General features: G+C 40.3%; 1 protein-coding gene across 2 annotated transcripts in view; it reads left to right on the plus strand.

The window, feature by feature from the left end:
- Positions 1-1891: 1891 nt before the first annotated feature.
- UBXN4 (UBX domain protein 4) overlaps positions 1892-22217 on the plus strand; it is a gene marked incomplete at its 5' end in the record, with an annotated part of 32316 nt that continues 11990 nt past the window's right edge. For both annotated transcript variants that reach the window (XM_079710720.1, XM_079710719.1), the window contains 7 exons: positions 1892-1973; positions 9679-9781; positions 12373-12401; positions 13067-13185; positions 13830-14004; positions 18401-18494; positions 21500-21554. In XM_079710720.1, the coding sequence (XP_079566846.1) occupies positions 1892-1973; positions 9679-9781; positions 12373-12401; positions 13067-13185; positions 13830-14004; positions 18401-18494; positions 21500-21554 (657 nt within the window). The remainder of the gene's footprint in view (positions 1974-9678; positions 9782-12372; positions 12402-13066; positions 13186-13829; positions 14005-18400; positions 18495-21499; positions 21555-22217) is intronic.

Below are 22217 nucleotides of genomic sequence, written 5' to 3' on the forward strand. Positions count from 1 at the left end.
CTGGGCGGGGCAGCATAGCATCCGCTACATTGAAATGGAAAGGATTTCAGATAACATAAAGGAACTGACAGATTGCTGTGGCTGGTTGCACATAGAGTAATGGGAGGAGACTCTAGTTTCACTCTCTGTGACAGAAGAAAGAAGGTTATGTTGATTCAGTAAGGGATACTTCTCATTGAATTCGACAATATTGGACTTCTAAACTCAAGAATGGCAAAGAAATCAGGAATTTCTATAATTCCTGACTAGGTTTGTTTTTCCCCCGCACTCAGAAGATTGACCATTTTAAAATCCCATATTGCTGGGGACTTCTCTGGCAGTCCAGTGGTTAGGACTGCGCGCTTCCACTACTGGGAGCACCGGTCGGGGATCTAAGATCCCGCAAGCCGCGCGGCGTGGCCAAAAAATAAATAAATAAATAAAATTAAAATAAAATCCCATATTGCTGATGAGTCTCTTGCCTACCCCTTGCCCTCCAGGCCATTGCCTGCCCCCAACCTGACTTATTTATTTTTGGTATCCACGGTCTCCTTTCTGCCCTCACTTGCCTTCCCACTCAGCTTAGATTCCCTGGTCCATCACATTGCTCACTCTTGCTAATCTCCTCAATTCCCTTGTTCCTTTGCCCTTTCTCGTGCTGTCTAGGCCCTATGTAAATCCAAGTCTCCACATCCTCAGCGCCTGTACCCCAGGAACTGAGTGATCACTGAAGAAAATCACACAACTGGGAAAAATCGGGGCCACCAATCTCACTGGGCCCTCAGCACTGCCTGGCACACTGTTTCCCTCGGCCCTTGCCTTTCAACACTCCTCAATATTATTTCAGACGTTGCTCTGAACTTCAAGGTGCCAATTTCCTTACCTCCCCCATCACTCTCAGCAAATGACCTCTCCTTCATAGGGTCCAGCATTCAGATGAAAACTTCCTCAACTTACTGTCCTGAAACTTATAACCTTCTTTATGTCCAAAGTTATTTTTTTGCTCTTCTTCCTTAATATGGAAGGGGTATCTCTTCTGTCTGCCTGTGCTCTGGATCCCATCCCAGTTTGTTTAGAATGGTGGTGATTACAAGAAGCAATATCCAACTTACAGAATAGCCTAACCTATGAGGACAGTTGTTCTCCCACAAGACAGGACTTGAGTCATCACAGACACGGGTGCTTTCCATATTCCATTCTACCATTCTCACAGAGTTGGCAATGTCGTTCCTCTGGCCATAGCAGTACCAGGCAGCATATGCACACGGAGAAGCGTTGTGCTTTCTTCCATGTGTCTCTTTTTTTTTTTTTTGCAGTACGCGGGCCTCTCACTGCTGTGGTCTCTCCCGTTGCGGAGCACAGGCTCTGGACGCGGGGCGGGGATGATGTCCTCCACATTTAAGGTCTCAGAAATGCCGAGAATGGCATCTCCCGGTGACTAGAGCCACTTCTCTTTATAGATTGTGAAGTGGTTCTCACTACTGCCCCCTTAGCCGTGCCCGGGAAACCACAGTGACATTTCCCACATTAAAGGAACCAAGCCTAAGAAGACTACAATTCCCGTCATGCCTCAGGAAGGCGCCGCCGCCGCCACTTAACGATTAGTCAGCCTTTCCGCTGCCTCCTTCCACTTCCGCGACTGCAGGGCCTGCGGCGTCGCGGGCGCCCGCAGGCACCGACTTGCCAACGAGACAAGGCACGGGGGCGCGGTGCCGACGGCGACGCGTGGCGTCATGTGTCGCGGGGTGCGCCTAGGCCTGCGCGCTTGCGCACGTCTTGGGGGCCGCTGACGGGCTTGCGCGCCGGTGCGGAGCCGGAGGCGGGCCGCGGGGCCCAACGACGGAGAGGGCGGGGCCAGCTCCGGGACCGAGGCGACAACACACTGAGCGAGCGCCTGTGCCCGAGGGCAGCGATGCTGTGGTTCCAGGGCGCCATTCCGGCCGCCATCGCGTCGGCCAAGAGGAGCGGCGCGGTCTTCGTGGTGTTCGTGGCAGGTGAAGGAGGCGAGGGCCCGAGACGTGGCCGGGACACCCCCTCCGGCCTACTTCTAATCCCAGGGGCCCCCAGCCTTTCCTCCGGTCGCCGAGAGGCCCGGGCTGCCCGTCTCCCTGGCGTCTCAGCTCCTCCCCCGTCCGTTTGGAGCGCACCGGGCCTGGCCCCCACCGCGCGCTTCTCCCGGCCCCCGGCGGAAGGCACGGCCCCGGCCTCGCCCCCAAAGCGCGCCGAGTCCCGCGGTCACCTCCCTGCGCGGGGCGAGGGGACGGGTGGAGCAGGCCCTCGCCGCGCAGCCCGCAGCACCCCGCCGAGCCTGACCCCGCGCGTACACTGACGCCACCGCCGCCTCCCGGGCCCCCCGGGTAGGGCGCTCTGTCCCCGAGGATCCACTTCGGGAGGCTTTAACGCCCGTGTAGTTAGTGTGTAGGTGGGAAGAGAGACGGGCCATTAGGCAGGCAGTTTTACTTGTAATTAGTTGTGGGCTGTCAGGAAGAAAGCTGTGTCATCGGTAATCAACAAAGAGAAAGCACCTGATGTCCACGGTTACTGGCTTTCGTATGTTCCTGAAACGCAAACTTTTGAGGTCTATATAGGTTTGATTTTTTTTTACAGTGATATGGGAGTGGTGAATCTAATGTGGAATAATTGTTTTCTTGCAAGTTGATTTTTTTTTTAACCATTTGTTTAGAAGAAGTAGACACACCAGCCTTGGTTCTTTTTTTTTTTTTTTTTTTTGCCTTGGTTCTTTTTGTTGTCTTCCTAGTCTCATAGCTACAGTTTCAGAAGGTGTACTAACTCATTTACGCCGTGTTGCTCTGGGTTATTTTGCTCCGTATTTTATTACTGAAATCTAGATTTACCGTAAACCTTTGCTTCTGTGAGGTTTTGCTGGTCCTCATTACATGAACCAAATCAGTGTTTGTGACTACCGTTAATTTGAGGTGTATTATTTCAACTATTTGTGTTTAGTAACGGTTTATTCATCATTAACTCATGACTTGGAAGGCTAGGTAATAGCCCTATAACTTTGTGCACTGCAGTGAAGAGCAAGTTGCTGGAATATGAATTTCATTTAACATTAAATTTAGAATTTTGAATTGTTTTAAATTATGCTAAAATGTAAGCCCAGTGCTGTTAATTAGAAGAGCTGGAGTAGTTTACATTCTCTTACGCTTTTTTAGAGTTATATTTCACATAAATAAGTAACTGCGGTAAACTTTTAAGGAAATAAGTGGATTAAAAGGGAAAGGAGGGCTTCCCTGGTGGCACAGTCGTTAGGAATCTGCCTGCCAGTGCAGGGGACACAGGCTCGATCCCTGGTCTGGGAAGATGTCACATGCCGCGGAGCAGCTAAGTCCGTGTGCCACAACTACTGAGCCTGCGCTCTAGAGCCCGCAAGCCGCAACTACTGAGCCCATGTGCCTAGAGCCTATGCTCTGCAACAAGAGAAGCCACTGCAGTGAGAAGCCCTTGCACCGCAAAGAAGAGTAGTCCCCGCTCTTTGTAACTGGAGAAAGCCCCCGCGCAGCAATGAAGATGCAATGCAGCCAAAAATAAATAAATTAATTAAATACATTTATTTTTTAAAAAGTAGTCCTGATTTATTAAAAAAGGGGGGGGAAGGAAAATTAATGATACTTAGTATGCTTATTAAGAGTACAGTAATAGTTTTAATGACATTTTAAGTTGTGTTTTTCATATATAATCTCAGTTGATCCTGGCAGTTGGTAAAACAGGGCTTATTATGCCCATTTTATAGATGAGGGAACTTAAGTCCACAGTGGTTAAATGACATACACCAGTGTCACAAAAAGGATTTATATCTTGTCCTGACAGATTTTTTTTTAGCAGCTTCAAAAAAAAAAGTGTCTTTTTTGTTTCTCAAGAAAAAAGCTGAACAGTTGTAGAATTTAGGTAGTAATTGAAATTGGTGTAGAAATCAAGAAATCTAGGATTATGGTAGTCATATTTTTAAACAGAAAACACATTTGATGGTATCCAAAGGTTCCTACAAGGCACTCCTGGGCTAACCAGTTAATTTGAAAGAAGAAATGCTAGATTTAATTAACAAATATTTGGAAACCCATTTGGAAACAGTAGTGCTAATTATTACAATAGAAAAATAAAGTTATAGATCTTTGGGGCTTTGTGTGTATATATAATACATACATTCTTCAATTAACTTTTTACTGATGAGCATGTATCTATACTTTTATTTATTTTTTTCTTTTATACATTTATTTATTTTATTTATTTTATCTTTGGCTGCATTGGGTCTTCGTTGCTGTGTGCAGGCTTTCTCTAGTTGTGGTGAGCCGGGGCTACTCTTCATTGCAGTGCACAGGCTTCTCATTGTGGTGACTTCTCTTGTTGTGGAGCACGGGCTCTAGGCACAGGAGCTTCAGTAGTTGTGGCACATGGGCTCAGTAGTTGTGGCTCTTGGGCTCTAGAGCGCAGGCTCAGTAGTTGTGGCTCTTGGGCTGTAGAGCACAGGCTTAGTAGTTGTGGTGCACGGGCTTAGTTGCTCCACGGCATGTGAGATCTTCCCCGACCAGGGCTTGAACCCGTGTCCCCTGCATTGGCAGGCGGATTCTTAACCACTGCGCCACCAGGGAAGCCCTGTTGTATGCTTTTAGAATATCAGTGACTGTTGAATGTTTGCAGGAGGACTGTTAGCAGTCTGCCGAAGGAGTCAGTCCTTTGACTCATTGAAAATACTGTTGGTTTTTCTAGAGTTTTAGGAAGTTAATCTCCAAGATTAGGTAGGATTAGTGTCACTCCAGGAGTATGTAGACAGTGGAGTCATGAAACTGCAACACTTACAGATTGCTTAGACCTCTGTTCTTGACTTTGAAGAATACAGCCAGAACTCATGATTTTCTTAGGTCTGAGACCTCGATAGTAATATACCAACTCACTGAAAATTAAAAAGATATAATAGTTGGAAGGAGTCTTTATAGTTGGAAGGAGTGGTCTTAAGGGTAATCTTTGCTTCATATAACCACTCAAGTGGGAAGCATTTTAGGTAGATTGTTTATATTTTACTGAAATTTTCATGGATGAATTAAAGAATATGTAGGAGTGATGTTAAGAGACTAGAGAGATTACTACTAGTTAAGTCAACGAGTTAACAAGGATTTTCAAAGTATTATAGCTGTGTAAGTTGAAAGAAATAAAACTGAAGAAGATTTTGATTCTATTCTTGGGAAGACAGAATAATCTGACAAGGATTCTGAAGTAGAGGTGTGGGTTCACTGACTAGTGTTGCTAGTTGGCTAAAATCTCTGTGACTGACAGACACTATTTCATGCCTCTTTTTTTGGTTAAAATAGACTAAAAAAACCTTTAGGTTTTGACCAGTTGCGTTTTTCTAGGTTGGAGTTACTGATTTTAGGGTCTGCAGCTCTTTGCTTCAGAGTTTGTACCATTCTTTTTTTTGGGGGGGGGGAGGTACGTGGGCCTCTCACTGTTGTGGCCTCTCCTGTTGCAGAGCACAGGCTCCGGACGCGCAGGCTCAGCAGCCATGGCTCACAGGCCTAGCTGCTCCGTGGCATGTGAGATCCTCCCGGACCAGGGCACGAACCCGTGTCCCCTGCATCGGCAGGTGGACTCTGAACCACTGTGCCACCAGGGAAGCCCTGTACTATTCTTTTAAGTGGCTTTACTTTTGGATACTGCTCATACCACCAAGGATGTAATGTTTTCTCCTAAAATCTTTGGCCCACTTAACTCCACAGCATAGTTCATAATTTGATTAAAAATAAGAAACTAAAGGTACTGAAGTTGGCAATTAATAATCCCACCCAGCAGTGTTAAGATAACTCTTGCTGAGTTAATGTAATTCCGTTCAGTCTTCCATTTCTGTTGGTCAAGCAGCTGCTGCTGCACTAGCCTGACTCATGGACAGACATTGCTAGTGGGGATGGAACACTTGAGACCCTATCCACATCATACAGCATGGGTGAGGGAGTGAAGGACATCGGCCTGAGAAGTGGCAGATCCATCCTTCCAGGCACCAACTTGACATCCCCACTTGGATGCCTCACAGGATTCTCAAGCCTAAAAGTATTACTGCTTGAACCTGTTTTTTCCCCCCAGTGTTCTAAGTAAATGGCACCACCTTACATCCAGTTGGAGAAACCTAAGTGTGAGCGTCATCTCTGGACCCTTAACTCTTCAGTCTCATCTTGTCTCCTGCGCCCTGTTGTTCACAACACTCGTAATCACACAGCCCTTTCCCTACATGGAAATTCCTTCTGTGTAGTGAACTCTTCTGGCTTGTGGCATGGCTCAGCTCTTGCATCCTTTAGGTCTCACCTTAAATATCACCTCAGAGAGGGCTTCCCTGACCAATCTAAAGAGGCCTTGTTTTTTTTCTTCAGTGCGTTACACACTATAACTACTTAGAGTTACCAAACAAGTACTTTTTTTTATATCTTTAGATTTTAAGCTCCACTGAGGGCATACAGTATCTCATTTGTTTTATATTTAGTTTGTAGCTCAGTGCCTAGCACAACGTAAATGTGGAATAAAATAGTGAATGTATGAAAGAAAGAATGAACGAAAAAGATCCCTATCACCTCACAGCCTTCTCTAAGTTTAGTAAAAATGTTCCTATATAGCTATCTTCTAGGTTGATAATCCTGTCATTTACTTGGAATTTTACATCTCTCCTCACCCCATAGTGTCTGAAGATGTGCTCAGAATGATCTCACTGCAAATGATAGTTTTCCCGTTCGCTGCTTCAACATCTAGGGGTCTGCTAATGGGCATTCTTTTGGTCTTGGGTCTGTGGATGCATTCTAGTCCCTGTCTACTTTTCCGTGGCCAGATTTCTCAAGCCCCTTATTACTGAATATTAGATACCAGAAATTTAGCTATTCATTCCACAAAATACTTATTGAGAGCCTGCTATATTCCAGGTATTTTACTGTAGGCCAGGTCCTGTTGTAGGCATTTGAGTTATATCAGTAAATAACAGTCCTTGCTCTCATGGAACATACATTCTAGTGCAGGGAGACAGACAATAAACAGTAAACGTAATAAGTAAAATGCATAGTCTATTAGAAGGTGATAAGCATTACAGAAAAAAAAGGCAGGAAATGAGGGAGCTTTGGGAATATCTGAAGTGTGTAATTTTATTTTATTTTATTTTTTTGCCATGCTCTGCAGCTAGTGGGATCGTAGTTCCCCGACCAGGGATTGAACCTGGGTCCCCTCAGTGAAAGCACCAAGTCCTAACCACTGGACCACCAGGGAACTCCCTGAAGTGTTTAATTTTAAGGTAGTGATTAGGGAAAGTTTGTATTGAGAAGATAATATTTGAGCAAGGACTTAAGGGAGTTGAGAGTTAACTGTGTAGGTCGCTGGGGGAAGAATATTCCAGGCAGAGGAAACAACTAGTACACAGACCTATGGCAAGAATGTCTTTAATATTTGAGGAATAGAAAGGAAAGGGATAGGAAGGAAAGCAACAGCAAAAAAATAAAAGGAAATGAGGTCAGAGAGGTAACTGAAGGCCTGAGGTCATTTGTAAGGACTTTTGCTTTTACTCTGAGAGAAATAGGGAGCTATTGTAGAATTTTGATCAGAGGGTTGATGTAATCTGACTTTTTATTTTATTTTATTTTTGGCTGCGCCACACAGTTTGTGGGATCTTAGCTCCCCCACCAGGGATTGAAATTGAACCCTGGCCCTCAGCAGTGAGAGCATGGAGTCCTAACCACTGGACTGCCAGGGAAGTCCCTGATCTGACTTTTTAAAGAAAGGTGCTTTAAAAAAAAAAAAAATATATATATATATATATATATATATATATATTTATTTATTTATTTATTATTATTTAATATTATGGCCGTGCCACACAGCATGCGGGATATTAGTTCCCCTACCAGGGATCGAACCTGCACCCGCTGCAGTGGAAGCGCAGAGTCTTAACCACTGGACTGCCGGGGAAGTCCCTGGATATATTTTGGAGATGCCGTCAGTTGAAGGCAAGAATAACTAAACTTTTTGGCCTGAGAACTGAAAGGATGGTGTTACCCACTAACAGATAACTGAAATGGGGAAGGCTAAGGGTGGATTGAATTGGGGAAGGCGGGAACACACATGGGAAGAAAGCGGCTTACAAAAGAGTAGGTATAGAAAGATCTCATTTTTGTAAAGCAAAAAATGTGACCTGAAGCCTTTTTAAGCATAAATTGGCAAAGGTTGCTCACCTTTGAAAAAGCACTTAGCTCTGCTAACTTCAGAAATATTTTTCAGTGACTTAACTCAGGTAAGTTTCCCTTTGCCCACTAAGTGGTTATGCCAAAATCTGGATATTACAAGTCTAAAATGGAAATAATCTCTTGATAGGTATAACTTTTAAAACATTTTGTCCCTGAGGTATGGCATACAGTATATTAAATGAAATGTATTCAGTGAACAACTAGATGAATTTTTATAGATGAATACACTTGTGTAACTATCGTTCAGATAAGATATAAACATTTCCTATCATATGATATTACTTATATGTGGAATCTGAAAAACAAATGATGCAAATGAACTTATTTACAAACTAGAAACAGATTCACAGAGAATGAATTTATGGTTACCAGGGGGGAACAGGGGGGTAGGGATAGATTGGGAGTTTGGGATTGACATGTACACACTACTGTATTTCAAATGGATAACCAACAAGGACCTATGGTATAGCGCAGGGAACTCTGCTCAATATTCTGTAACAACCTAAATGGGAAAAGAATTTGAAAAAGAATAGATCCATGTATATGTATAACTGAATCACTTTGCTGTAGACCTGAAACTAACACAACATTGTTAATCAACTATGCTCTAATATAAAATAAAAATTAAAAGAAATGACATAAACATTTCCAAGACCCCAGAGCCTCCTCCATCCTCCTTCCCAATCAGTAGTAGCTCTACCAAAGTAGCCACCGTGCTGAATTCTGTCACCATAAATTAGTTTTGGATCGGTGTAACTTTTATAATTAGTATGCCTATAACAAAAGACAGGTCCAAAACTGCAGACAGGATTGCACCTGCTTCTGTCTACCTTGGAGGAATTCTGGAAAATAAGTGGGGTGTGTGTGGAGGACATTGAACTCAACAGAAAGATGCTGCATAAAGGAAAAGTATTGTACATTTATTTTCTAAAATCATATGTAGAAAAGCCAAAGTAGTCACATTTCTGCCCATGACTTCTAATTATTGTGATAATATTTGCATCATAATTCGGATGTCTTCATTTAGAAAACACTTTGTATAATCTAAATAGCAGTATTTTGTTTATTACTTTTTTTTTTTTTTTTTTTTTTTTTGCGGTATGCGGGCCTCTCACTGCCGTGGCCTCTCCCATTGTGGAGCACAGGCTCCGGACGCGCAGGCTCAGCGGCCATGGCTCACGGGCCTAGCCGCTCCGCGGCATGTGGGACCTTCCCGGACCGGGGCACGAACCTGCGTCCCCTGCATCGGCAGGCGGACTCTCAACCACTGCGCCACCAGGGAAGCCCTCATTACTTTTTATTTATGTTAACAACGCATATAAGTCACACTTTTCATTTATGGAAAATTCAGTTTTCAAATTTGGTAGAAAATATTATTTGTGAGATTGCATTTTATTTGAAGTTCCAGATTTCCAGGGAAAAGAATCAGCAGATACTTTCCTTATGTTTTAAGAATGCTTGAAATGTTTTACAGGTGATGATGAGCAGTCTATACAGATGGCTGCAAGTTGGGAAGATGAGAAAGTGACAGAAGCATCTTCAAACAGTTTTGTTGCTATTAAAATCGATACCAAAAGGTTTGCTTATGTTTTAATCTTGTAATTAAAAAATGTTTTAACCATTGTCTTTGGTTGTGATTTATGGTGATACTCTTAGACTATAAGAATGTTGATTTTTGTCTAAGACATTTTAGGGACTTAAATTCTGATTGCCATTTTTCAAGTTCATCATTATATCATACTGAAAAACTTATGAATTCTTGGTCTACCAAGTAACTATGTGACATGCCCCAGTAAGGCAAAGGAACTGTGGTCCTGAAATATCTCTGAAAGGTTGACCACTCTTTTGGATCCTATTTTTGAAAATGGAACCGTTTTATTCAATAAGAATAAGGACATTTATAGGTCCATTGTAGGACCTGATAACCACAAGTCTGTTTTATTTGTTAAAACATCCCTCTTCCCCCCGTTAAATTTTTTTGGGGGGGGCGGATAGAGAATTTCAGACACACACAAAAGTGCTTGAGTAGTGTAATGAACCCCCTTGTACTGTCAGCTACTTTGACAGTTATCAACTCATGGTCAGTCTTGTTCATCTATTCCCTCACCCACTTCAACTCATCCCATATAATTTTTTTTTATATAATTTTGAAATAAATCTCATCATATCACTTCATCTATAAATATTTGGTATGTCTCTGAAAGATAAGGATTCTTAATTTTTTTAACATAACTGTAATACTTCAAAAATGAATCTAATTTCTTAACTTGAAATATCTACTCAGTGTTCAAATTTTCAGTTCTCTCATCAGTCATGGTTTTATTATTAATTTAATTTATTACAGTTTGGTTCAGGATCCATCAAGGTCCACACATTGTGATGCATTGATCTCTCTCAAGTCTCTTACTCTGTAGGCTTCGCCTCTATGTCTCTCTCTTTGTCTTTTTCTTTGCAGTTTATTTTTTTGGGAAACCGGGTCATTTGTTATGTAGTTTCCTACAGTACGGGTTTTGTTCATTGCAGCTCTGTTAGTGTCATTTAGTTTATTACTCTGTCCTCTATTTTCTGTAAAGTGACAGTTGGATTCAGGTTAGGTTTTTTCCCCCTTAAGACTACTTCATAGATGGTGGTAAGTCTTCCATTCTTCCATTAGAGGGTACATAATGCTCTGTTGTTTCTCTTTATGATGTTAGCAGCAGCCATCAATGATAAATGCCTGGAAACATTAATTCATTAGCAGTTTTAAAGTGGTAGTTCTGTCTTTTTGATATTGGTAATATCAAAATGAAAATTACTGTCAAGATTAAAATATTCAGAAATTTACTTATAAGTTTGTAAACTTCTTATTTAAAAATTTTCTTTATTAACAAAACATCACAAAGCAAATCATAGTATAGTCTGCCTCACAACAGCAGCAGTTACTGAACTATATATTTATTGAGCTGTAATTGTTTTTTAAAAGAGTCTACTGTGTCATTGATATTGTTCATTATCTTCCAGAAGCACCTTTTAGAGTCAGTAATGGCAGGAGGAATGTAGAGGTTTATTGGGAATGTGGAAGAAATGAGAATTTCAGAATTGTTGAGATTTATATACAGACTGATATATCCAGTATTTTTATTTATTTATTTATTTTTTTTTTAATCCAGTATTTTTAAAAACAAATTTCTATTAGCAGATGCAGGGATACCTGTGTATAGTGATGGTTGATGTTTGTTTCATTATGGACAGTCTACTAATAGAATCTAGTGTGTCTTTTAAATTATGAAAAGTAAATTTTATTTATTATATAATAATAACAAAGCTACCTAATGTTCTAGGAACATGTTAGTTTATGTTATGTCCTGCATTGAAAATAGATTGGTAGGAAATGCATCAAAAGTTTACAGTGGTTATTTCTGAGAAGGTAGGATTCTTGGTAATTTTTTTCTTTATACTTTTTGTGTTTTCAGATGTTTTTATGAGAATCATGCCTTATATTCAGAGAAAATGAAACAAATTTCTGGTTCTTAGAAGCATTAATTTGATTCTTGGAATTACTCATCTACATTGATCAGTGTCTTTTATTCGTATTGTAGTGTAAAGTCTCTCTCCCATCCCTGTCCTTGACCACCCAGTTCTCTTCTCTGGAGGCAACCAAATCAAGAAAATATATTTGTTTTCCTCCCCTTTTTTACAAAAATGGTAGTAGTTTGACATACTTTTTTATGCCTTTTTCCTTTTTGTAATTGCATGATTCATCAGTTTTTATTGGTGGATATTTAGGTTGTTTTGAATCCTTTGTTGTTATAAAGTATTATCACTTGCACAAATAAGTCACAGGTATTAATATCTTCTTATTACAAGTTAAGATACTGTATTCAGAAATACTTGCTGCTGAGGAAGCCACATGGGGAAGATGCTAAGTTGCTTTTTAGGTGCCAGATCTGGCCACCAGTTTGTGGGTTGCAAGAACAAGTGCTCTTTAATATGAAAATTATAAAACAAACCATAAAAGGTCTGTGAGATAAGGATTACGTTTTTCCTCTTTCAGTTGATGGCTATGAAAGGAACTAATAGTTTCAGAAAAACACTTGTAATTGCTACAGTAAATTTTTATAAAAACAACTCAATATTTGGGAAGTACTTGTATTCATCTAGTGATTTTCTGTTTGATTTTGTTTTACAGTGAAGCCTGCCTACAATTTTCACAGATCTGTATCCTTTCCATGAAGAATTGGTTTTATATATATTTTGCTTGAGGATTTACCTTTCTTTTGGTTGATTCATGACAATTAGAAATTATTCATTTTTATTTAGGAACTCATGCATTCTTGTTTATGGAAACTTTATATTACTAAGTGTCCTTTGAGACAGTAAGTACCTTGTAGCAAATGGCATCATGGGGAGTTTGTTGGTTTTTTTTTTTTGGCTGCACTGTGTAGCATGCAGGATCCTAGTTCCACGACCAGGGATCGAACCCCTGCTTCGTGCAGTGGGAGTGCAGAGTCTTAACCAGTGGACCGCCAGGGAAGTCCCCTTAGGGAGTTTTTATAAATTGTGAATAGCTGGAAAGCAATATGATGCAGTTTGGTTGGAATGTTAGAAGTAGCTAGCAAGAGGTAAGATAGATGTAAAAGTTATGATAGAGGGGAATGTAGTGGATGTTTTCCACTTATATATGTGATATAGATAAATCATAATTCACATATCACATGCACTACAGGCATAGTGATAGGGTAGTTGAAATTATTTTGTGAACATGTTAGCTGATTATATTGTGAAATTCTCAAAGATGATTTCTTTTGCTTTGTTACCAATAGTGTTTCATAAAATTATTCCCTTGTTTCCCATGAATTGTTAGACTTAATTAAACTGTACAGATCCTGTAGTGTGTGTTCCATCCAGTTTCTTTATTGGAGACAGTGGAATTCCCTTGGAAGTAATAGCAGGAAGTGTTCCTGCAGATGAACTTGTTACCAGAATCCACAAAGTCCGGCAGGTGAGGAGGAACAGAATTGTTCTTTGTATAAACATGGGTAAATGGTATGTCAGGAACTTGACGTTGGAATATTTTTGGAGCCACTCTGAATATTTAGGAACTAACCATGCTATTAAAAGGTAGTAAATACTGTCTTTCTGGACTGGTTTTGAAAATAACATTATGAAGTTCGAGGTGCCTATACCTAATACATGAGTGACTTCTTACTCTCCCTTCCCTTTTTCTCCCTCAGCCCGCCACATAATGCAGTCACTATTATTTGTTGCAAAAGGGAGTTGCTGTCACATTAAGGTCCCTAACAGTATATTGCTTGACTTTTTTAAGGACCTTACTCAATTTCTCACTTGCATCCACTTTGGGCAAATGGCTAATATAGCTTGTAACTTTTTTCCTTGAATTCTAGTTGTAAGAAAAATCAACAGTGTGCTTTAAATATCTTTTTATGCTCTTGTCACCTTGCAGTTGAATTCCATAATGTGATTATGTCATATTTAGGATTATACATTTTAGATTGATTTACTTGGAAAGTTTAGTACTTCTCCCTTCTATGGAGTACAAATTGACTTGCTCATATTTTGGTCTCATATACCATGGTAAACTTAGATTCTTATCTGTAATTAAATTCCAATGTTTTTTCTCCCTAGATGCACTCGTTAAAAGGTGAAATATCAGTGGCAGATAGTGGCCAGTCAGAAAGTTCAGTCTCTACTCCATCCACCTCATTTGAACATAACAACACTTCTGAAAACTGTCAGTCCAGAAATGTAGAGCTCTGTGAGACACCACCCACTTCTGATACAAAGTCAGATTCTGCAACAGGTAATTTTTAATGTACCCTTTTGGGTACACTGAACACTCCACTCCACTATAAAGGCCGTGGATTAATATCCTTAAAAATAAGAATACTGTATTTTCCCCCTTCACGTTCATTTAACTTAAAATTTAATATGTTTGTCATTTAGTGGCGGAAGGGGATAAAGTCAGTGACTCTGTCCTTCAAACCCAAATAGGAAACAGTCCAGAACAGCTGATAGTAGTAATTTCTGCTACTGTGCTATGGTTCAGGGACTGTCATTATGATACTCATGAGTTTTGTAAATCTCTTCTCAGCCAGAGGATATCGAAGGGACCAAGTGAACTGATGTGTGTGAAATTGTTTTTATAACATAAAATACTATACACTTTTAAGAGAATTGTATTTGCACTTTTAAAATTAGAATTAAAAGTTAATTATAAAATAGAGCTTGTAGCAGTAGGAGGTGTGACTGCAGAGGGGTTGATAGAAAAGACAGAGGAGAAATTTTATACTGTATATTAGGGATCATGCACAGTCAGAGTTGTTCTGTGTAATATAGCTTTGTATTAGGCAATGTAGGGTTAGATAAGTTAAGAAGTTAGAATATTAGTATCCTAAAAGGTGATCCTGCTCCAGCATCCTGGATAGATAATCATCAAGCCTCTATTTGAATATATTTAATGACAGGAAGCTCAGTACCTTGCTAGGAAGCCTATTCTATTGTCAAAGCCCTAGGTTTTAGAGAAGTTCTTCCTTTATTGAACTGAAATTTGATGCTCTGTAATTTCCCATGAACTTGAGTGCTACTTATAGAGTTACACATAATACTCTGGATTCTGTTATATTCCCACAAAGAGTGTTGATGTTTTTGTTTTAGTAGGCAATTAATTTGGTTAGACTCAAACTGTTAGACTCTGTCTTATCCGAGGTGAGTAGCAACTCTAAGTTCTTTGTAGCTTTTTTTTTTTTTAGCTTCATTATGGAAAATTTCAAACATGTACAGAAGTAGAGAAAATAGTATAAGAAATCCTATCCCATGAACCCATTGCGTATCTTCCAACTTTTTTTGTGGGGGGGGGGCTGTGCCCCCGTGCCTTGTAGGATCTTAGTTCCCTGACCAGGGATCAAACCGCGCCTCCTACAGTGGAAGTGCGGAGTCTTAACCACTGGACCGCCAGACAAGTCCCCCAACTATTTTTGATTCATGGCCAATATTGTTTCATCTCTGCCCCCTTTCCTCGTCTCCTTGCCATTTATTATTTAGAACACACTTAGGCATTATATCATTTCATCTTTAAAAATGTTGGTACCGGGAATTTCCTGGTGGTCCAGTGGTTAGGAGTCCGTGCTGTCACTGCCTAGGGCCTGAGTTCAATCCCTGGTCAGGGAACTAAAAATCCCATAAGCCACACGGCACAGCAAAAACAAAACAAAACAAAAAATGTTGGTATCTAAAAGATAAGCACTTTAAAAAAATAACCGGGCTTCCCTGGTGGCGCAGTGGTTGAGAGTCCGCCTGCCGATGCAGGGGACACGGGTTCATGCCCCGGTCCGGGAAGATCCCACATGCCACGGAGCAGCTGGGACCGTGAGCCATGGCCGCTGAGCCTGCGCGTCGGAGCCTGTGCTCCACAACGGGAGAGGCCACAACAGTGAGAGGCCCGAGTATCGAAAAAAATAAATAAATAAATAACCACAATACCATTATCCCTTATGAAACCTAGAAAGTTTAACAGTAATTCCTTTTTATCATTAATTATCTAGGCAATATTTACATTACGCTAAGTTTTTCAGTTTGTTTGAGTTGGAGTCCAATATATCATTTTTTTTAGTTAATTTATCTTTTCAATTTTGGCTGTGTTGGGTCTTCGTTGCTGCGCACGGGCTTTCTCTAGTTGCGGCAAGCGGGGGCTACTCTTTGTTGCGGTGCGCGGGCTTCTCATTGCAGTGGCTTCTCTTGTTGCAGAGCACGTGCTCTAGGCACGTGGGCTTCAGTAGTTGTGGCGCGTGGGCTCAGTAGGTGTGGCTCCCAGGTTCTAGAGCGTAGGCTCAGTAGTAGTGTTGCACTGGCTTAGTTGCTCCGCGGCATGTGGGATCTTCCTGGACCAGGGCTTGAACCTGCATCCCCTGCATTGGCAGGCAGATTCTTAACCACTGCACCACCAGGAAAGCCCTCCAGTTGTCTTCTTAAACCTAAAGACAGAACGTCCTCTAGTAAATTTTTATTGTGTTTGGATTTTTTTTAAAAATACATTTATTTATTTATTTATTTTTGGCTGCATTGGGTCTTTGTTGCTGTGCACGGGCTTTTCTCTAGCTGTGGTGAGCAGGGGCTACTCTTCGTTGTGGTGCGCAGGCTTCTCATTGCATTGCGGTGGCCTCTTTTGTTGCAGAGCACAGGCTCTAGGCACACGGGTTTTAAGTAGTTGTGGCTCGCGGGCTCTAGAGCACAGGTTCAGTAGTTGTGGTGCACGGGCTTAGTTGCTCTGTGGCATGTGGGATCTTCTTGGACTAGGTATCGAACCTGTGTCCCCTGCATTGGCAGGCAGATTCCTAACCACTGTGCCACCAGGGAAGTCCCTGTGTTTGGATTTTTATCAGTTGTTTTAGCTTATTGCCATCCATTTTTCTTTGTTTATGAGTCATAGATCCACCTAAGTTACACACAGCACTTTTTTTTCAGCTTGTCCACAAATTATCTTCAGAAGTTTTCTTAAATTTTTTTTCTGATATCAAGATATAAATGTCGGGCTTCCCTGGTGGCGCAGTGGTTGAGAGTCCACCTGCCGATGCAGGGGACGCGGGTTCGTGCCCTGGTCCGGGAAGATCCCACATGCTGCGGAGCGGCTGGGCCCGTGAGCCATGGCCGCTGAGCCTGCATGTCTGGAGCCTGTGCTCCACAATGGGAGAGGCCACAACAGTGAGAGGCCCGCGTACTGCAAAAAAAAAAAAAAAAAAAAAAGATATAAATGTCCTTGGCATTCATTTTATTTACTAAAGAAAAGTGATTAATTTCCTACTGAGCACACACTGGCTGCCAGAGGTTACCACTTCTTATCAAAGGGTTTCATTCAGTGGTATGCTGGTAAATATTTAACAAAAGGTTGTTTTTTGGGGGGGAGATAAAAAGCCCTTATTTGTAGTGTTTGCTAATTTCCGAAGTGTAAATATTCCTCCTATCGCTGATTTCAAGTTACATAGGTGATGCACTGAATGCAGAGGTAAGAAGAGATGTGTACCTTTGGTTCTGCTTAATAATTCTAATATTTCTATTACTGCTGTAATAACTGAAGCACTTACTATGTGCTAGTCCTAGTAAAAGTCTCAGCGTTTTACTTCTATTAACACATACTTCTCATGATATTTCTATGAGGTTACTATCCCCATTTTACGGAAGAGGTACAGTGTGAGTAAGTAACTTATTAAAGTGACAGAACAGGATTCAATCCAGACTCTGTTGCTCCGCATTCCATGCTCTTCCAAGGATCAAAAAGGTAAAGAAGAATTAAGTTGATGGTGAGTGGTAAGGAAGGAAATAGCAGAGGTTCTGAAAGGGAGTACCAGACCATAGCTATCCTCTACAGCAGGCCAGGACAAAATTCTGTCCTTCAGGAGATCCTTAAAAGAATACTAGTGTAGATATAAAAAGCTTTTCTAAGGAATCATTGTGGTGTGCAGAAGCAGATCCCTTGAGTCATCATAAGTCTAGAGTGATACTCAGTATCAAACTTGGCCTCTAGAATTCCCCCCTCCCTTTTTTTTTTTTTTTTTTTTTTTTTTTTGGACTGTGATGCACAGCATGCCGGATCTTAGTTCGCCGACCAGGTATCAAACCCGTGCCGCCTGCAGTGGAAGTGTGGAGTCCTAACCACTGGACAGCCAGGGAAGTCCCTAGAGCTTCACTATTGAATACCATAACCGCAGCCACACGTGGCAATTGTAATTAAAATTAAATACAATTAAAAATTTAGTCTCTCACCTGCACTGGCCTTATTACCAGCGCTGAGTAGCCACTTGTCCCTGACTAGTGGCTACCCTATGGGATACCAAAGATATTGGACCATGCTTCTTTAGAGTAGAGCCTACCTCTGGCCAGGCATGCTTAGTCTACTTTTGTTATGTCTCTCACTGCCAGATTAATATTTCATGTTTTATCTCAGTGGCTTTCAGTTGGGTAGCTGCCTTATTTCCCATTTATATACTTTTGTATCCAGATCCAAGCGTAAGAATTATCACTAGTAATAGCTCATTTCTTATCTCCTACTCCATTCTTAGGGAAAAAATGTATTGTTTAAGAAACAAGGTTGCTAACAGACGTTGTAACCCAAAAGATATATACCTTTTTAAAAATTCGCATTGAATGCAATATTCTTCTTATTTCTTTTCTTTCTTTCTTTCTTTTTTTTTTAAATAATTAAGGAGGAGAAATTTCAGGCCAGGCCACTGTGTCTCAAGAGCCTGGTGGATGTTCAAATCAGAGACCTACAGAGGAGCTCACCATCAGAGTGGAAAGGTTTGGTCTTGTTTTTAGAAATAGTATTTTGTTAGAAAGACAGTGGTTTTCAGTTATTTCATTGATTTGAATAAGAGCTAAAATTACACAAATGAAATTTCAGAATTCTAGGTTGAAGTTTTTATTACCTGACCAACTTATTTGTATCCATAAAAACTACATTCTAGAAGTAAAAACTTCTGTATCTCTGAAGTCATCGGTCAGTTTTAGGTCTGATAATTTTAAGAATCCCTTTTTCACTAGTATTTTGGTATATGTGTTTCCATCTGTTACTTCTGCTTTTATCTCTCTGTGTCATAGGATAAGTTCCAGATGGGCAAGAACTTCAGCTAATTTTATGACTATGTACTGAGCCTGGGTTCTGCATAAGTGGGTGTCTATTAAGTGTCATGTGTTATTAGTTGGTCTCATAATCAAATTTCTGACTTCTTGTGGTTTCTAGTTTAGTATTTTTAATTTTGTAGTGATTATCAAATCATAGTCTTATACTATGATTCTTAAAAGATAACTGAGTTAATGGTGAATGGATAAGCAGGAATATTTTAAAATCTTGACTTAAAAATCATTCAGTGTAATATGGAAGTTAAGAAAAATTACTTAAACTTGATATTTTCTTGTTCACGTAGATGTTATGGGGAACCAGAGTTCAAAGTGATTGCTGACATTGGGTATTTGGGTTAGCTCATGATTCAGTAAAAATGTGCTTCATTTTAGCAAAACCTAGATTCTGATTGTTCTTTATGGGAGTTGGGGCAGGGCCAGAATCTGGAGGTGCAAAGCAGGGTAGATCTCTCACAGCAATGAGAAATGGTGTGTGTCTGGAAGAAGAGCAGTAGGGAACCAGAGTTCCAGGGGCTCATCCTCTTCTGTTCCTTTCTGCTTTGCTAACACCAAGCCCACCACTGTGCACCCTTACTTGCATCACCCTGGGATCCTGGGGTGAAGTGAAAATGAAAAATCAGGAAAAGATTTCGAGAGTTGGGGGGAATGTGAAGGAACATGGCAGGTAGCCCTTTATTGTGGGGTGAGATCAAGTGCTATTTAATTCCTGTGGGAAAGGGGAGGATCGAACCCGGGCCCTTGGCAGTATGAGCTCAGAGTCCTAACCACTGGACAGCCAGGGAATTCCCCCCAATAGTTTCCATTCTTATGTAAAGGGGTGTCTGCTTGTGTCTGCCTGACGGTTCTGCAAATAGAATATAATATGCCATTTTTAATTAAAAAATAATTATACGTACACATATTGTTGTATATGTGTTATATAGTATAATGAGTCCAAAAAAGGTATTTTAAGACATGCACCAAAGTGTTTATACTAGTATCTATGAAATTGGAATTCGAGATTTTTTTCTTTGCTTTGTTCTGGGGTTGCCAAGTTTTCTTCCTTGAGCATTATTACTTTTATAGTTAGCCTGTCAGGACAGAGTGGGTCTACAGCTGTTTGAGATTTCTTAAATTGAAAAAAACTATAAAGCACTCTTAGAAGATACATATACACAAAATTTGTTACGCTTTTAAAAAGGGATACTAATGTTGAGATTAGATAAAATGTTGACAAGCTCTTAATAACGAAACAGTTTTCATTGGGAAGTAACTATTAGCTGCTTAGACAGCATTTCAAAAATCCGGGTCATATGATCATATAATTAAAATCGTGTAAGCACTTCAAATTGTTGCTTGTTACTGTATAGCTATATTGACTGTGTATTGACTATACTACAATTTATTTATCCATTCTACTGTTGATGGATATTTGAATTATTTTCAGTTTGGGTCAGTTAAGAATAGAATTGCTATGAACATTCTTTTATTACATGTCTTGGTGAACATATTTTTTGGGTGTATTTCCAGGAGTCTGAATTTCTGGGTCATAGATACTGGCTGAACAGTTTTCCAGAGTGGTTATACCAATTCATAACTTCCGTCAGCAGTAAGATATTTCATGGGTCCTTTTTTTAACCCTAATGTGTTACAATTAATTTCTCTTACAATTTTTTTTGATGCACAGATTGCTTCAGATTTGGTTAGCGGAACCTCTTCATCCTGGGCCTTACGTCCTTTTGACATCCTTTTTGTAAAAAAGAAATCTGTAGACATTTTGCTAAATTTTTCCTCTTGTGTTGCTGCGTTCTAGTGCATCATTCATTTTTCTCACTGTGTGCACCTCAACTTCATCATCTCTTTGGGGTTCTAAACCATCATTCTTTGAGCGTCCCTTGATTTCTGGCACAAGTTGTTCAACTGAGTTTTAACAAATGCATATACCTGTGTAACCCAAATCCCTCTGAGAAAGTGCCATTAGTTTTTAAAAATTGAGATATAATTCACATACCATAAAATTCAAAGTGGGTTTTTATATATTCACAAGGTTGTGCAACCATTACCACTGTCTGCTTTCAAAATCATTAGTTTTTAATTGCTGAGTTTCTCACAGTTCAGAATCAATTTTGGAATTACTGGTTTTTATAAATGTTAGCCTTCAGCTTTTTGCTTTTATTTTTTAACAGTTTTGTGCCATAATACTGTTTACGTCTTTGTAAGAAGTAAAGCATTTGTAAGTCATTGATTTATACATACGTATTTGAAGATGCATATTTTCAAATAAATATTCAGAGAATTCCCTGGCAGTCCAGTGGTTGGGACTCCGAGCTCTCACTGCCATGGCCCCAGGTTCAATCCCTGGTTGGGGAACTAAGATCCTACAAGCCACATGGTACAGCCAAAACAAAAAAAATCAAGATCTGATAAATTGGGAGGAATGGGAACTAATGTTAAGTAGGAGGTAAGGCACTTAGAGCTGGAGTGAGGCTTCTGATGGTCCCGCTGACTCCTCATGGATTTCCCTAGGGGCAGGGACCACGTAGGTAAGTTGTTGCTTTGCCTTCAGGAGCTTTTTTGTCTGTCTCCACATTTCCCCAGTTTTTAGCTAAAGAAATCTTCTAAATGTAATTTATATTAATATGATGTATCTCAGTTAATGTATTGTTTAAACTTTTAAAATACAGACTAACCAAAAAACTTGAAGAAAGGAGAGAAGAGAAAAGGAAAGAGGAAGAACAGGTAAAGTTCATGTGCCTGGCATTGTTTTCCTCTTCCCTTAAGTGAGGGAGCATTTGATTCCCTATTCAGTTTGGCAGACCTGGAATGGCTTCCTGGTTATATAGTTCAGTGTTGCAGCACAGTGAGGGGAATTATCTGTCTTCTGTAGTAAGGTCATAGTGTACACTTTTTTTGTGTTCTTTTTATAAATTGCTAGGAATAGGTTGGACCATCTTTTATTCCTCTGCAATGAATCCTTTACGCTAAGAATAAAGGGACTTGAACTAAAATTGGTTTGATGCAGTTCAGAGTTTTAGTTCCTTTTTGTGAAAAAGAAATGCGTAGATATTTTGCTGAATTTTTCCTTTGGTGTTGCTGCGTTCTAGTGCACCATTTGTTTTTCTCACCTTGTGCACCTGAACTGCGTCATCTCTTTGGGGTTCTAATATACGAAGGTTATCAGGTCTTCAAGCTAAATAAATGACTACCATGTTGTCCTTAGAGGGCACCTCAGAAACCAAAGACCTGTAATGTTTTTTTTTTCAAATGACACTGACCACATCATAATCTTAACAGAACCACTGGCAAAGACATAAATTGATAGACATTTGACCATTAACCCATGCTGTTAATACATTCTACTAGACCCCTAGATTTGTGAAGTTGTACTATTCCTTTAGCTGT

This window comes from Hyperoodon ampullatus, assembly GCF_949752795.1.
Source record: "Hyperoodon ampullatus genome assembly, chromosome: 8".
NCBI lineage: Eukaryota > Metazoa > Chordata > Mammalia > Artiodactyla > Ziphiidae > Hyperoodon > Hyperoodon ampullatus.